General features: G+C 46.3%; 2 protein-coding genes across 5 annotated transcripts in view; one reads left to right on the top strand and one right to left on the bottom strand.

Annotated features, from left to right (window-relative positions):
* The window catches only part of LOC124487548 (signal-transducing adaptor protein 1-like), a 20,692-nt gene continuing 4,120 nt past the window's right edge, over positions 1–16,572 (bottom strand). Inside the window, exons 2-15 of one of the 4 annotated variants that reach the window (XM_047049942.1) lie at positions 7,178–7,318; positions 5,839–5,910; positions 5,601–5,720; positions 5,408–5,464; positions 5,076–5,230; positions 4,323–4,454; positions 3,819–3,888; positions 3,309–3,411; positions 2,892–3,077; positions 2,585–2,659; positions 2,364–2,417; positions 2,173–2,229; positions 1,808–2,026; positions 1–1,469 (exon numbers count right to left, since the gene is read on the bottom strand). In XM_047049942.1, coding sequence (XP_046905898.1) covers positions 1,417–1,469; positions 1,808–2,026; positions 2,173–2,229; positions 2,364–2,417; positions 2,585–2,659; positions 2,892–3,077; positions 3,309–3,411; positions 3,819–3,888; positions 4,323–4,454; positions 5,076–5,230; positions 5,408–5,464; positions 5,601–5,720; positions 5,839–5,910; positions 7,178–7,270 — 1,446 coding nt within the window. In that variant the 5' untranslated portion in view covers positions 7,271–7,318 and the 3' untranslated portion in view covers positions 1–1,416. Of the gene's footprint in view, positions 1,470–1,807; positions 2,027–2,172; positions 2,230–2,363; positions 2,418–2,584; positions 2,660–2,891; positions 3,078–3,308; positions 3,412–3,818; positions 3,889–4,322; positions 4,455–5,075; positions 5,231–5,407; positions 5,465–5,544; positions 5,721–5,838; positions 5,911–7,177; positions 7,616–16,572 lie in introns of those variants that run through there. The other 3 variants (XM_047049941.1, XM_047049943.1, XM_047049944.1) reach the window with 3 other exon arrangements.
* Positions 7,934–16,572, top strand: part of hs2st1b (heparan sulfate 2-O-sulfotransferase 1b) — a 20,365-nt gene continuing 11,726 nt past the window's right edge. Inside the window, exon 1 of the mRNA XM_047049945.1 lies at positions 7,934–8,995. Within this exon, the coding sequence (XP_046905901.1) occupies positions 8,872–8,995 (124 nt within the window). The 5' untranslated portion in view covers positions 7,934–8,871. The remainder of the gene's footprint in view (positions 8,996–16,572) is intronic.

Below are 16,572 nucleotides of genomic sequence, written 5' to 3' on the forward strand. Positions count from 1 at the left end.
TGATGGTTACTCGTTTTATTTATTTGTTTGCGTTACAAGTCTAGCGGTTACGTTCATTTGTCTGTATTGTACAGAGTAACACTGTAGTCATCTTCACAGATTGAATGTTTGGAAATACTCAGCTACTGTATCTAATTGCTTTCTAAGAAGCCAACTGAATTGTATAACCCTCATAACGACCAGTTGATAGTCTTTACATAAATGACTAGTTGTTACATAAGGAATGTACTGACACCGACATTGCTAACCAGCAGCTGTATGGACCAGAGAGGAATACAACAGACACACATCAGTCGTAGAAGTATTATAGCTTGTAACGTTCATGTTACAAAGTATGGAAGAGGAAGTGTGGGCGAGGAGTCTGTAGGTTTACCATGTACTACCACGTGTGTGTGTGTGTGTGTGTTTGCTCACCTAATGTAACGGTTTGCTTTCCTGAAAAGAGACTTTAGTTGCTCTCTGAATCGACTAGAGAAAATGGAACGGTCGTGAAAGACCATAATGAAAGGTAACATCACAGAAGAGCATTTGTTTATCAATGTTATCACTAGTCCCTAATCGTGTCACATACAGTAGTGTCTGAATTCAGTGCTTGGGTGCTCTTCTGTGCGTTTTAAGTTGCCACGTGGCTGGTACTGTATGCATCTTATAGATAGATATAACCTGCAATGCTTTAAAATGTTCCTGATCAGACTTTTTAACTTTATTTTACACGTGGTGTAAAATATCTCACAATGTAAATAGGTTTCTTTTTATTTCCACTACAGTATGTATCTGTCACACGAAGCAAATAAATCTGCAAGGCAGTCTTGTGTTTTCCTGTCACAACAAAAAATATATCACGTACAACTATACATTTTGATAAGAAAAAATATTAAGAAACAACACTGATATGTAAAGCAAATATTTGATACTTCATTCGATGATATAAAATCAAAAGTTTTGGGGGGATTTAAATGTGCAAACGTTCCCCCAAAAAAACAAACAGACAAGGTGCTAATCGTGACATCTACAAACAGATTTACCGTCCGGTAATTTGTAATTGAGTTGCCAACGAGCGCTGCCGACGAGGAGAAATCAATAAAGCGTTAATCTTTGAAGAGGCAGCGCTGACAGGTTGAGCTCCCGCAGGGGTTCTGGAGCGACTTCAAGTCTCATGGGCGCTGAGGAAAGAGCTAGAAGCGCGCCCGGGAGAAGACGACTCTTTTTTCCCCCGTCCGAAGCTTTGTCGTGATTTGCGAGACTCCCACGATCCAATCAGATGCCAGTGATTAGGACGGGCTCTCTCTTGGCCCTTCTTCCTGGACGTCACATGTCTGTCTTTATGTCTTCCTGATAGGCTTCGATGCAGGAACTTGGAAGAAGTGGGACTGAAGGACGTGGATCTTGTTATCCAGGAGTCACCAGGAGAGGGCGCTATTCAACCACCCGTCTCTTCTCCAGCTTGGCTCTCAGCTCCTCAGACAAGCCTGGGGAAGGACAACAGAAGCGTTCAGGTGGTGCGGGAGACACTTTATTCCTTAGGGGTTGCTAAAGTCCCGTAGAACCAAAATCTAATGGACAGGAAGTACCACACTTTTTCTATAAGGAGGGAGTCAGGTGGCTGAACGGGTAGAGCATCGGGCTAGTAATCTGAAGATTGCCAGTTCGATTCCCGGCCAGTACACATGACGTTGTGTCCTTGGGCAAGACACTTCACCCCACTTGCCCCGGGGAGAATGTCCCTGTACTTACTGTAAGTCGCTCTGGATAAGAGCGTCTGCTAAATGACTAAAATGTAATGTAAATGTAAATGTATAAACCTGACCTGGTAGGATGGGTGGACCTAATCTCCCAGCAGTGAGGGTTCTTAACCTGGCCTCTGGGATGTCTGGGAGGGAGTGCGACCTGGAGGTGGGGGCCGACAGGGACGGCCATGGGGTAGTTCTGGGGGTGGGAGTGGGGGCGAAGGTAGGCCTCGAGAGAGGGGTGGAAGTGCGGGAACCAGGGTGCATGCTTGGCGGCTTCAGAGCTTTCCTCGCCGGGACTGCAACAAAGATGTCAGCCGTTAAGGAAAGACGCACCCGTTGCCTGACACGTTTACCCGAAAAGGGGAGACCCAGTGTCACGCAAAGAGAGAGAAGCAGAGAGGATGAACCACCAGTTCTGGAGTTTGTAAAGTTATATATTTACGTCGCTTACTCGTGTCTCCAGGCAGAGAACTGTGAACCGGCACTGGTGTCTTCAGAACTGCAACAGAAATCACAGGAAAAAGAGATGAAGACGTTCCAAATGTTGCTCCCGATAAGCGTGTTCCGTTTGGAACATGACACCCCGTGCGTGTGGCGGTGCGTGTGTTTGTCGGTGTCTTCTGTGGGACTCACTTGGCAGGCGGGAGCGGGGGGGAAAGGGCGGTGCTGGCTCCTCCTCCTTCACGTCTGTTTTGACAACAACACAGACAAAGCAGAGAGGGGTGAGGAACGGGGTCATGCCTGCAGTGGTGTTGAGGGAGGGGGGGAGGGGGGGGGGAGGGGAGGGAGGGAGGGGGGGGAGGGGAGGGGGGGAGGGAGGGAGGGGGGGGGGGGGGAGAGGGAGGGAGACTCACGTGGGTTGTTCAGGTACAAACTCTCCCCTGTTTCCGACTCGTCTTCTTCTTCATAATAATTTTGATCTCTTGGACCTAAATATGAAATAAATAAATAAATTACAATACACGATACAGTCTCCATATAGTCTAATATTCTAGTCAAAGACTAGACTAAAAGGAGAGATTGCCTGAGGCTAAACCACTGAAGGAAACGTAAACATATTAGTGGCAAAGCACACATGTCCAGGGCATGTGATTAGATGTATGTGGGTTCAGGGTTGCTGACAGAATCTGCGGTGACTGGGCCACAGGTAAGATGGCCTACCTGGTCTAGGTGGTAGTGTCAGGGTCGAGTCCGGGGGTGAGGCAGGGGCAGAGTCAGGGGGAGAGTCAGGGGCAGGGGGAGACGCAGATTCAGTCTCTGAGTTGGAGGTAAAGGCAGGAGGGATGGGACTGCTGGAGGCACAGTGGAGACTTCTCTCTCCGTTCTCTTCATTAGACTGAACAAACGCTGTGAAAACAGCGGGCGGGAACGGTTTTTAACAGCACACACGAAACAGAGGGAGAGAGGGAGAGAGAGAGAGAGAGAGAGAGAGAGAGAGAGAGAGAGAGAGAGAGAGAGAGAGAGAGAGAGAGAGAGAGAGAGAGAGAGAGAGAGAGAGAGAGAGAGAGAGAGACAGAGACAGAGAGAGAGAAAGGAGGGGCATGTATATACAGACAGAAAGAAAGGGCACGTTCTTACTGATGCTCCCTTCATACGGTGCCTCCAGAATCAAAGGGGTTAGAACTCCACTGGTCTTGTCCACCAGACAGTTGACGACATCATGTAAAGTGGCACAAGGGATCTATGGGAACAGGATGCATCCTTACATATCTCCTGTTATCAGACGCCATGCTTATTATATATGGCTGAGATGAAAACTCAAAAGTAGCCCTTTTCGTGAAACATTGACCACTAAATACACAAGGAGGGTAAATAAACCATTAGGCGGTGGCAGCGACGGGTAAAAGCAGAAGTATAGCAGGAAGGGAATACTCCAGATTGGGTACTGTTGATGTTATCATTGCCCAGACTTGCTGTGCATTGCTGAGAAACATGTTCTCCTCGGCTTTATCTCTTGTTCAGTTAACTGAAATCTACACAATGAGAACAGGAGCCATTATGTCGTGGAAAGAACAAACAAAGCACAAACGTTCTTGGAACTGTTTGTTCGGAAGCCTCCCTGTAAGAATTCCATTTCAGAACACTTACTGGGTTGTCAATGTCGATGGCAAAGTGGCCGTCGTGTTTCTTGGTGACGCGGTAGTGCCTGAACACGGGCCTAAGGGAACAGAGAGGATTTTAGCGTGGTTCAAACAGGATGAGGTCAAGATGTTTAGCGTGGTTCAAACAGAAAGGTCAGGGTGTTTTCCAACAGGTGCGTTTGGGTCTACGAAGCATTGGCTAGCCGCGTTATAAAGAGGAAAAACGGTATGAAGAAAACATGAAGAGATAAGGCAAAAGATTGCCTAATCTCTGAAGAGGCAAGACAAAAGGTTGTCTTATCTCTGGCCACATTGGAAGCATTCTGACGTTGTTTCACTGATCTGTGAAGTAGACAAAGCAGGCACCGATGTATGTAGGTAGCTGTGGAAGACGGACTAGTTCGGTGGGGTCGAGGGGCGGAGAAAGGAGGGTGGGGTGCGGTGAGGGAGGGTGTGGCGAGGGAGGGTGTGGCGAGGGAGGGTATGGCGAGGGTGGGTGCGGGGAACCCACCCGTTGAGATCCTGGTAGGTGGTGACAGCGAAGGAGGCCCCGTCACGGTTGGGGCGCAGCAACAGGTTGCCCTTTCCTCTGTGTTTCTCCAGAATGTTCTCCGCCTCGGAGCGAGACACGCGCTGGAAACACCTGGAATGGGACGACACGGTCAGATGGCGGAACTGGACTTCCCAGGAGCTCCTGACCCGCAGCAACACAGGACACAAACTCCCTGATCCTGCTCAGCTTCTCATACATTGACATCTAGTCATTTAGCAGACGCTCTTATCCAGAGTGACTTACAGTAAATACAGGGACAACTCCCCCCCGAGGCAAGTAGAGTGAAGTGCCTTGCCCCCGAAAGGACACAACGTCATTTTGGCCGAGAATCGAACCGGCAACCTTCTGATTACTAGCCCGACTCCCTAACCGCTCAGCCATCTGACCCCACTACTCCCCAGAAAATGAGTTTGCTTCTCAGCACTAACACACCTTTGTCAGCTGCTCATAGTGATTGGGTTTAGGTTAAGTTTACATGTGGTTAAGGGGTGGGTTGGTGCAGGGCTGGTCTGGGCTGGAGTTCTGTATGGCCAGAATCTCCACAGCAAACTGTTCATTTAACACCAGGAGAATTCATTTGACTCGTTGAGTGTTTATTTAGATCTGCTCTCGTGAGATTGGCCCCACAGAAAACCTCTTGGTGTTAAATGAACATGTCCATCAAACGGTTTTCTGTGTAGCAGGAATCCTTTTGTGACACAGGGAACTCACGAGGGCATCTCTGACAGCAGGCTGACGTAGAGGTCGGGGTTGGACTGTGACGGGGGAGAGGAGGCGGTGCGGAGTCTCTCCCTCTCTCTCTCCACCGTTTCCCTCAGGAGATAAATCTGTCCGGGCAGGAGGTTGAGAGAGCAGGGCACAGCCAGCTGTGGAGAGACACATGAAGGGGCAGGAGGGGGAAGGCGTCAGACCAACAACCACTAAACTGAGGGCAGAGAGGAAAAAACACGTCTCGGGAAATGAGCTGATCTGAGAGAAGATAAAAACACATGATTTGAAGAAGGAATCCTGAAGAAAAATGGCTTTGACCCGTCGTCACTGACCTCGACCACAGAGTAGATGTAGCCTTTCCAGAGCTCACGGGCCTCAAGGCTAGGCGCCTGGAGACAGAAAACATCTGTTAGGGATGTGGGACTTACATTTAGTCATTTAGCAGACGCTCTTATCCAGAGCGACTTACTTGCATACTTGCACACTGACAAGTAGACTCTGTGTACACCTGCGGTATTTCCTTACAGTTAATTTAAAGTTTTCGTTCTTCATGTGAAGGTTGAGTCTTGCTGCCCCTAAGTTTTTATCCCGATTGCAGTCATCCGTTAGGGAGATGAAGTCGGTGAGAGCAAGCTTATCTACATACTGTGGACACACACACACACACACATCTGGAGTTAATGCTACAGCTGTTGCTAAATATGTCCACCTAGGCTATGCATTTGAATCATAATTTCCTGAGGAGATGGTTCCCACAACTCACATCATTATCTTTGTTGGTGTTGAAGAAGAATAGAGTGTTCTCACATAGACAAGTCCACAATTTCTGAGATGTCTGGACAGTCAGCAAAACAGACAAAAAATATACAGATTATTCCAGATTTATTGGCAAGGAGATACACAAGTGAAATAGGTCAAGAACAATTATCATAAAAAATGCCTTTGTTCCCAACTCTAGTTATATCACCGGTTTGAGCACTGACAAGTGTCCTGCCAGACAGTCAGAACTGGTTTGGTATGTGTGTAGGGGAAACTGCCTTATTCCCCCAGAAGGAATAAGAAATAGTGTCATGTGAATTGTCATCTTTCTCAGAAACTCAGCACACGACTGCATTGGATTTTCACCACCAGCTTCCTCTTAAGAACCGTTGTTCTAGACAACTTTGCCATACAACAATCTTTATTGATCCTTTTTAAGCTTCCATTAGACTTTAAGTACATGCCAGTGATATCAGTTCAACTGGTACAAACCATCACTTTCCAAAACAAATACTGTGAGTTTGAGATTACACTTGTTTCTGCAGAATAACATTAAGATTACTGGCAATGGGGGCTGATCTCTGACTTGACTCTCGTCCAACCAGTTTTAATCTTTATGGCTCCTTACAGTAAAAGGCTGTCAAACCAGTTTGTGGAGCTATGGGTGACATTCCATGACTCCTTTGGAAAATCAAAGTCCATGCTGGACTCAACATTACAAAACACTCACCTGAAACCATGTCCCACTCTACTCCCCCATGGAAACCCCACTGTGTGTCATCGCTGAAATGGTGTGTTTGAGAGTAAGTGTGTGATAGAGAGACAGAAAATGCAGACATGTTGCTGTGTTTGTCTACATGTGTTTGTGCGCCTGGAAACTTTGTTAACCATTAGCCAAAACTGGAACCACTTTGTTCAGAATTTAACAAATTAGATCCAACCAAAACAAAACCAAAACAAATACAGAAGTTATTATGTGATTGTAGTGGACAAATCGTTCTATAATCCAGGCTGTAATGTGATAGAAACTCATGCCAAAAACAGATCAAATACACCTGAAGGCAATGAAGACTAAACAGACATACAGTGAACTGTCTGACCATGTTTAACTGTAAATTGATCCCAGACTCATTCCAGACATTGTCTAGATCATTCAGCTGGAACGTTCTTCAACACAGAAGATCACAAACAAACACACACAGCTCTTCTCAGTCAGCAAGATAAAAACCTTTCACACACACACAACAATTCTTCAGAATTCACAACAGATAATACAAATGAACCAAATCCATGTTTGCAAAAGCATGAAATAAAAACATGACGACAGATTTGTCTCGACATACCTTGTCTTTAAACGACCTCTTCTCCAGGTACCCCTCATAGTAGCAGTTTGGAAGTTGAGTCCGTAGCCGTCCAGCTCTCCTGGGGATGGCCATTCCTCGCTCAGGTCAAACCAACAGGGCTCTGCTGTGTAATTTATTCTACTAAAATACGTAATAATAAAATTAAATCAAATCTAGGAAGTATGAACCAGTCCGACGGCACTCGTGTCAGAGTGTCTTGTATACAAGGAAAAATAATTCAGTACATTACACTGCAAATAAGCCTTTATGTGTGCCTCTCTCTCTCTGTCTGACTCTCTCTCCCTCTCTCCAGTATTGCAAGTGTGGAGCTGATCCTGTGGAGCAGGTGTATTTTCTCCTGTCTCGAAAGGGTGTTGTTGTATGCTCAGTGCTGATTGGCCTCTGTCACAATAGACCACGGACAATTTCCCAGGTGAGCTTGTGAGGCTTTACGCCAAACCTTTGTGACTGGAAATGTAGTGCCCTCCTCAGGATATTTTTAACCCACTTCCTGTCTCTGGAATGAAGAGGGACCTTTGACACAAGTTTGGAAGTCGGTATGCCTACTATGCCTAACCAAATGTTGTTGTTGTAGTCAGTTGGGCCGGTTCAACTAGCGAGGTGTCTACAAGAATGAGGTTTACCGAGCAATAAGTAGCTTGTGCACTGTTGTAATATATGTGTTCTCTCTGACCAATATCCACCTATTGTTGGGAATTTGATCGTAAACACAGATTGTCAACATATTCACCATTCCTTTTATTTGTGATCATTGTTTCTCTTTCTTTTTAGAAGGTCAGCAGGTGTTTCTGGTACAACTAAGACTACTACTTCAGAATCGCGCCAAACAAACTCCGCTACAGTAGGTGGCAGTAAAATAATTATTGATTGAACATTTCCATAAAGAAGACCACTATATGTTGTAGTTTTTAGCGTGCACCCGTTCTTTCGACAGACGGGACGGAGTTTAAAATGTAATTCAATTTTCAAATGTCTAGACGTTTATTATTCCCAGTAGGCCTATTACAAATTATTTTCTTTCGTTCTTACTTATGAATGCCTCGTGCGTTTTATGCTAGGCATACATCATTAAGAAAATTGTATTTTAACAGTAAAAGATCAACAACAACCAGACTGCCACTGATAAATCCGATTTTACGCCGGCTAGGGAGCCCTTTCAACTTCTGTATCCAAAACGTGCAGCCGCGTCGACAGCGTGACGCAGAACAACATAGCGGTGTGTGTGCTGGCTTGTGTGCTTGTCCGATCTTGTGTCCCTTCCCAGGCAGTACAGCGAGTCAAAGTGGAGGACTAACGTCGAATAATTTAACAAGCTAGCTAGTTGGATATACAGCTACAAAACCGAATGGGTTTGTAACGCAAGGAAAGCAAGTCTTCTTAAATTATTGACTATTACATTTGACAGGCAGTTATCGCAGGCTAGCTAACGATAGCACTCCAGCTATATTGGAGTTATTTGCATGCTGGTCACAGCTTAGTTAAGTCCAGCCTCGCCGACGCTTTTATTTCTTGCTTAGTTAGCTGACAACATTTCCTGGTGCTGTTACTAGAACGGTTATGTTACTTTTATGAAGGGATAGTATCAATGTGTCTTGCTAGAAACAATTGAACGGTTGTTAAAACAAATTAAAACATTTAATTCGCGGCATGAATCGCTTGCATCTGATTGTTTAATGGGGCTTTTAAGGATTATGATGCCGCCCAAGTTTCAGCTTTTGGCTGTTTTGGCATTTGGAGTGGCGATGCTCTTTATTGAGAACCAAATTCAAAATCTGGAAGACTCAAGAGCAAAGCTTGGTAAGTTTTTTTTGTTTTGTTTTTCAATGTGCATCAGAGAGAGAACGTTTTGCATGCGTCTATTTGCTGTGTGGGCATTTTCAGCTATTTTCAGGCACATTCCGACGTGTTTATAGTGACTGTTAGCTGGACTAAATGGAACGACCCGTTACATTTGATTATTTACACAGACCTGCTGATAAACAATTGATAAACAATTGTGGTCTTACTTCCGGACGTTTGCCTATCCTCCATTGGTTAAATTTTCAGCATGTTTTTATACAGAAATGTAACCTGTTAAATTTGCTTTTGACAAACTCCCACACCGAGAAGGCATATATTAGTGTATATTAAAAAATATGAGTCAATAGATGTCATCATGATTTATGAGCTCAGTTCAACTTTCACTCGCATTCTTGTTGAGCATTTGCATGATATGAGAATTTTAATCTCGATGAGACTTCAGCTAATTGAATTGGATTAAATGGGTGTTTTTTTTTTGAAGTTTCGAGTGATGAAGGAGCACTGAGGCTAATGACATTGTCACTGTACCCCGGGCCCTGAATAATGAATGTTGAAGCATTTTAGTATTGAAGAAATATAAATTATTGGGTAGAGTTAGGCTACTCTCTTAATGTCTAGTCAACCCTACCCACATAAAAGTTGTACATATATTACGTGTTGGATAGCCTTGATGCCGCTATATACATTACAAAGACACCAGTACAAAGATCTGTCAGAGATGCAGAGCGATCTCAGTTCAGAGTTCAGTCATGTGGATGTGAGGATGTAGGCTTGTGTTTTCCTCTGCCAGGGAAGTGCAGATTTGTAGTCTCCATATTCTTGTGGATCTGAATCTTTTTTTCCAAGCCACATTGGGAGCGAACCAACTGGATTATCCATTGGGTCCAGATGAGCGGTAGTTATTCTCCAGACTTTGCACCAGATGTGCCATCCCATCATCTCTTATGATTTCTGTCATTTTATGATGGCCCATATTTCAAATCAATCCCCTCCAAATCCTAACAGGATTAATCTGACAGTATACCAGAGTAGTTGTGGAGTATAGACCAACACTAACCCTCCTGGGCCCCATTTCTTCATAGCTGATCATGCATAAGCTACATCAACATCAAGTGTTGATTTCAAAATGTTTGTTATGCATACAGATCAGTCCATCCCTTTTTCTCTCTGTCTTTCATGCAAAAAAATAGAAAGGGGGGAAGTGGATCCTCTTGTTTTTGCAGTAGATCTCCCTGGCACAAGATGGATTGAGAGAGAGACAGAGAGAGAGACAGAGAGAGAGACAGAGAGAGAGACAGAGAGAGAGACAGAGAGAGAGACAGAGAGACAGGCAGAGAGAGAGGCAGAGAGAGAGACAGAGAGAGAGACAGAGAGAGAGACAGAGAGAGAGACAGAGAGAGAGAGAGACAGAGAGAGACAGAGAGAGAGAGAGACAAAGAGAGAGACAGAGAGAGAGACAGAGAGAGAGACAGAGAGACAGAGAAAGAGAGAGACAGAGAGACAGAGAGAGAGAGAGAGACAGAGAGAGAGACAGAGAGAGAGAGAGACAGAGACAGAGACAGAGAGAGACAGAGAGAGAGAGAGACAGAGAGAGAGACAAAGAGAGAGACAGAGAGAGAGACAGAGAGAGAGACAGAGAGAGAGACAGAGAGAGAGGCAGAGAGAGAGACAGAGAGAGAGGCAGAGAGAGAGGAAGGGAGAGGGGAAGGGAGAGGGGAAGGGAGAGGGGAAGGGAGAGGGGAAGGGGAGAGGGGAAGGGGAGAGGGGAAGGGAGAGGAGTGATTGACAGACGCCTCTCAGTGTAGCAAGCCTGTTCCCCTGGCAGCCTATTTTCCCCTTGCAGCCTTATCACAAAGACACCAGCTTTGCTGCTGAACCTGCCACAGCTATTGTTATGGGAGACGGCAGTAATTGCAAACTAAATACAGACTTATTTCATGGTGCCAACCAGGACACGGTTTGCATTCTGCAGTGGCTGTTTTTAAATTATATTTTTTTGTGAGCCGTTGTAAATCAACTGTGCTTATCCAAGTTGAGGCCTATGTTGGGTTTGTGGTGCTCACAATAGGACCTGTGCACAGGGTGCACCAGTGACTCACACTGGGTTTCACAACAGCAACTGTCACACCCCTGCAACACACTCCCCTTTTCTTGCATTTACGTTTGCTCTTACTAGTATAGCCAGTTTCGACGATAATACTGGTGGAGTCTGTGATTTTCAGCGCATCCATCATAAGATCACTTAGCTTTATGATGGATGGAGTTCTCTCTGTGTTTGATTTATGCCCGCGTTCAGAAATGTGCTCCATATATGTTTCTCTATTAATCTTATTCCCAGGAGGCTCGCTTTTGTATTAATTAGGTACAATGTTGATGAATGATCTGGTCAAACAGCAGATGTACTGAACTGGTGGTGTCTAGACCGCACAGTTTGTAGCTCAGGGCTCAGGCGAAGTTTGGAGGCGTTTTTAAACCGAAATTGCATTTTGCGAAGCTTGTTTTTAATATCGGGTACGATTGCATCTCTGAGCCTGGGCCTGCCGACAGCACGGCACGAGGAAAATAAAGCCTCCATCTGCCACGAGCAGTGACAAACTGTTGTGCTGGAACATGGGCCCCCGACAGACGTATTGATCCAGAGAAGGAGCAGATGACAGAGATAAGGCATGCGGATCGACAGATTCTAGATAGATAAGGTGGCCTTTCTCTCTTTTTTCATAGAGAGTTAGTAGAACTCTCTCTTACAAGCTTATACCCAGGCTACAACGTCCGTTTATTTAGGGCCTTTAGTGTGTGCCCCAAACGGCATGCTGACTGGTGGATATGATTCTCAGTAATTCACCACCGAGCCGTTTTTGTAAGTCTGACTAGACCAGGGTGACCTAGTCCAGTTGATTTCTCAAGGATGTGCTCTGAAAGGAATGTGAGCTGATTTCAGCAAGGGATGACTGAGCAAGCCTGGCAACAGGGCACTTGGAAAATTCGAACGAAAGGTCAGTGTTTAGAGACAAACCACATCCTTAATTAGACAAACCACATCCTTAATTAGGATTCATGTTTATTTATCGACTGTAACGTGACGTGTGGCGTGATCCGATGTGAGATGCTGCTTGAACCGAGTGAGTCTATTCATCATCCTTTAGGATATTTCATCACAATCTGTCTTATTTCTGTGCTAACATATTTTCTTGGCAGGTTGCTCAGAATACAGTAGGTTGAGTAGATCTTGGACCGGAGAGTGGCGGGCAAGAACTGTGTGGAGGAACATGAAATTAAATACTTTCAACTGCAGTGCTCTCACGCCATAAATAATTCAGTGAGTATTCTGTAGGGATGCTGATCAAAGTAAAATCCTCTCTGACAACAGAATAAAGTTCCCAACACTTGTCTCTCATGCAGAGGTGTTCGAGAGACTCTTGTGGGAGGGTTTCGTTCGGTCCCATCAAACGAGAGCTCGTTCGAAGACGACTACGCTTGTTTTTACCCGTCGAGGAGAGTCGTTTGACGGGAAAACGTCTGCGGGTCCCGTCTAGGCCTCTCATCCCGCCGCAGCCTGACATCGAGACTTGTCTCCCGGTGTCCTCCGGCAGAAGGAATACGGCGCAGTATCGCTAGTGAACGACTTCTCCAGCTCCCCGATAAGTTTTTCGAAGGAGGCAACTCTCTGTATCTGGTCTCACTCAGTGCAGCCGTAGCTATAGGCTACGAGGACAGATGGCCCAGCTGAAGCCATGTTTTAGAAGAGCTCCGAAGGAGAGAATCGAGCTTACTTTGCTCTGGGGGTTTGGTATAGGGTACCTTGTGCCATCCACCAGTGACTAAAGAGTCACTTAAAGTCACTTAGTCCCACCAAAGAGGAGGATTGTTCCTCCTAGAACATGACACACGTCACATTTTGCTGCAGTTTGCTGCAGTTTAGAGACCCTGTTCTATAAACCGCCCCTCTGTCCCAACCTGGGCTGTACTGGTGCTACTGCGCTGTTCTGGAGCCAACCATTCTCTCCGTTAATCCTCCTACCAGTGAAGTACAAATCCAATTTAAACCGCCCACTGCAAACATCTAAACATATCCCTTTGTCAGTGTGCTAGTTTGAGTCTTTCTTCTGGAGCTCCTAGACCATTAAGTCCTGTATCGAGTTGGAGGTTTGATACATTGAACCAAAGCTAGCATTGTGTGTGCCTTGGTGGCTACGCCATGCTGCGTGGGAAACGTCAAATATCACTCAGCCCTAACGGTTAGGTCTGTTTCATACATTTCGAAAGGCATCACTGTTTGATTGAACAGTGATTGTTTAAAATTATATATATTATATATATCATATAAAGTCATATATCTAAATTTAAGATTCCTATATGTTTATTGTATGGAACTTCCTGCCAAAGTAAATTCCTTTGTCTGTGCAAACTTTCATGTTGAATAAATCCTATTCTGATTCTGATTGTAAGTAACAGGGAATGTAGAAGAGAGAGAGGATATGTGGGATTCGAACCCATGTCCCTGCAGTAAGGCCTTAGCTTAGGTGGTGAGCATGGTGAGCCACCACAGCTCCCCTGTGTTAGGTCTGTTAGGTCTCATTAGAGTTCTGACATAGACCCCCCCCCTCTCATTTGTGAATAATTCTCTCAGATCTCGACACGGGGGATGTTTGCTCTAGTGAAATTACTTGGATGAAACGATCTGGCCTCACAAGGCCAATTTCCACAATAACAGATGGACGTATCGCTAAAGTGTCAGCCATGCATAATCCATGAAAGTACGTTGAAAGGACTGATCATCATCGAAAAGACTCCTCCAGTCCAAGCCATGTCTTCCTGGTTGGTAACTAAGGCGGAGTGGACAAATACTTGTTCTGCTTCTTACTTGTCCCCCCCTCCCAGGGGGTTTGGGTGCTCAGTGGACCCTGGAAGAGACGGTTCAGTGAGTCAGAAGGCCTGAAGATAGTTTTAGGGCAGGAGGCAGGGCCTGGCGTTGGAGACCATGGGAAGAGAATATGAATGTTCCGTCTCCACGACCTGTTGTTTTGTAGGAGTCTTCGCTGGTCGATTAGATGTGGGATTATGTATGCGGTCACTTGGCGACGTGGTTTTAAGACCGTTCCTTGACTCTGACCACCGAGATGCTGTTAGAACTGTGCATTTCTCTTCCTTTATCTTACATTTGGATCCACAGTGTCGCTTTGGATCAAAGCATTTGCAAAACGAATCAAAAAGTTGGAACGGGGACGTGGGAGGGTCAGTGCAGCGTCGCCGTCTACATCTGTCGAGGTGGAAGTGCAGTTTCTGAAGCCTCTGCTTTTAGTTCCGTTTCCTTGTTTGCCAGACAGCCTTAAGTCAGACGAGGAGGAGAGAGAGAGTGCCCTGGTCTGTGACATCTTTAGATTTGTAGTGTTTGCTGGGAAACTTTGCTCAGACTCAGTGCCAGGAAGACTAACAAGCTTAGATGTTCCCTCAGGGAGGAGAGATGAAAGCCCTTCCCTCTCTCTCTTCTCCCATGCCCTGTTTGTCCCGTTTTAGAAATAATGAAGACAGATTGAGTAAGATAACGGCTGCACGGTCATTTCTGTCCGTCTGGGCTGTGAAGCGGATGCTCGTGTTGACGGGAGAACATCACACTTTCCAGCGATGCGTTGGCAGAGGGATCCTCTCACATCAGGAAGTCGATAAGCCAATTAGAGCAGGGCTCTCCAGAGCCCGGTCATCTTGAAAGGACCTCATTGGTCACTGCCCAGTTCAGGTGGACACTTAGCAGTCATGTTGATGTATCAGTGGGGGAGCTGTGTCTAAATGCCCCATGACGTCTGTCTACAGAGACATTGGAAAGCTCATAGAATTTAAATCAAATCAATCCAGGAGGAAAGGAAAATCATCTAGCAAGTAAGCTCACACTGTTCAGTTAAAGCGAACAGGGGCGTGGCTTCCAGACGCCCAAACCATTGTATGAACAAATCAGAGTCCATCCCTTCTTCTGTTCCCTTGGAGGAGGCGGGTCGAAGAGGCGGTTGGAGGAGGTAAACAAACAGAGGAGCAAGGCAGAGCGAGAGAGCGGGGCGTCCTGGGGAGCGCTAAATGCCAGGCCGCTAATTACTCCCCAGGGAGACAGCTGGCTGGCTCGGGTCCAGAAGAGGCCCACGTGTCTCAATTTTCAGCATCGACAGCCTCTCATCTCCTTAGCCCTCCGTGGGTCTCTCAATCTGCCATCTGACTGCATGGCCTCGTACTCCCCTCCAGCTCAGGAGAAGCAGAAGGCCAGCCCGACCATAAAGACCAGCACATCTCTCCAGACTGCTTGAAAAAGCAAAATGTGGCCAATTTCTCCTGCTGGTGACCAATATCACACTTAGTATTTTGCTTAGGCAGCTAGTCAGTGTCTGTCAATTACCTCAGTCTCTCTCGGTGATTGACATTTCTTCTTCTAACTAAACAGAACAGCTCTGGTTATTCCATCAGGGTGACGTCATTGAAGAGGAAGAAAGAAATTGGATACGATGATTGAAACTCTCTTAACTGGGATTCTTCTCAGTCTCCCATTCCACCCCACCCCCGGTCACTGTGGGTCATGTCCTCAGAGGGATGTCATGTCTGTGTCCCCCCCCCCCCCCCCCCGCTGCCACCCATCACCCAGCTGCTGCCGGACCGGGTGTCCCCCGCCCGCGCGCCCCAGACGGTTCCCCTGACAACCTTCACCAGCCGGGTGCTAATTGGCCTGTCTGTCCACTGGTGTCCCGGAGCAGTGAGTCGGCAGCCCTGCCCTACATAAACTGTAGAAGAAATCTGGAATAGGTTTGGTTCCCACCTCTTTGGGGGTTCGTCAGTCCCTCAATATCCACCTTGATTTGCCTTTGAGATGCGGTCAGCCCTTAAAAGGAGATGCTTCACACCATACCTCGTGTGTTTTAGCATTTCTGCTATTACTGAGGAATTCTTAACAGCTATGCTTGGTTTTAGCTGTCAGCGGTGACCTTTGTCCTTTCCACGTGTCACCTTGTCACCGTTCTCCTCAAGGTGACAGCGACGGGCGGGCTGAGGCCTTCACCTGATCCAACGGGGCAGTCACATTAGCCGCACGCCACAGGGCCAACTGTGTCAGTTTAATGTGACACTGAATAAAACAGACAAGCTTTCCGTCTGCGATGCCGGTAATTTGCAGAATGGACCGGCTATCACGAAGACAGAGAGCCGTGAGCTTCCCGGTTTGTTTACACCGATCTCTGTGCAGCGGTAAACCACACGGCGGTGCGTCACTCACTGCTCCGTTCGAGGCTGTTGTTTTTGTTGATGTCGTGACTCTCTCTAATGCGCTGAAACGCAGCGAGACGCAACCGAGGCCCGCTAAGCCTGATACACGCGGGGCTGTCGGTCGGCCTAGGACCCTGTGTGGGCATGGAGTAATGTTCTTTTGTGTCCGTTAACACAGACTTTAATTTGGCTCCTTTGTTCTACACTCCCTTTGGTGTAGTCTGCTCAGCAGAGCAGACAGTATTGAGCTAAGGGCCAACGAGAAGAATCAGACCTCCTGAACAATGTCTAAGAGATTTGTCCTCCTTTTGCTCTGCTCCCAGCAGTCTTTTCTAATT

This window comes from Hypomesus transpacificus, chromosome 26 (genome assembly GCF_021917145.1).
Source record: "Hypomesus transpacificus isolate Combined female chromosome 26, fHypTra1, whole genome shotgun sequence".
Taxonomy (NCBI): Eukaryota; Metazoa; Chordata; class Actinopteri; order Osmeriformes; family Osmeridae; genus Hypomesus; species Hypomesus transpacificus.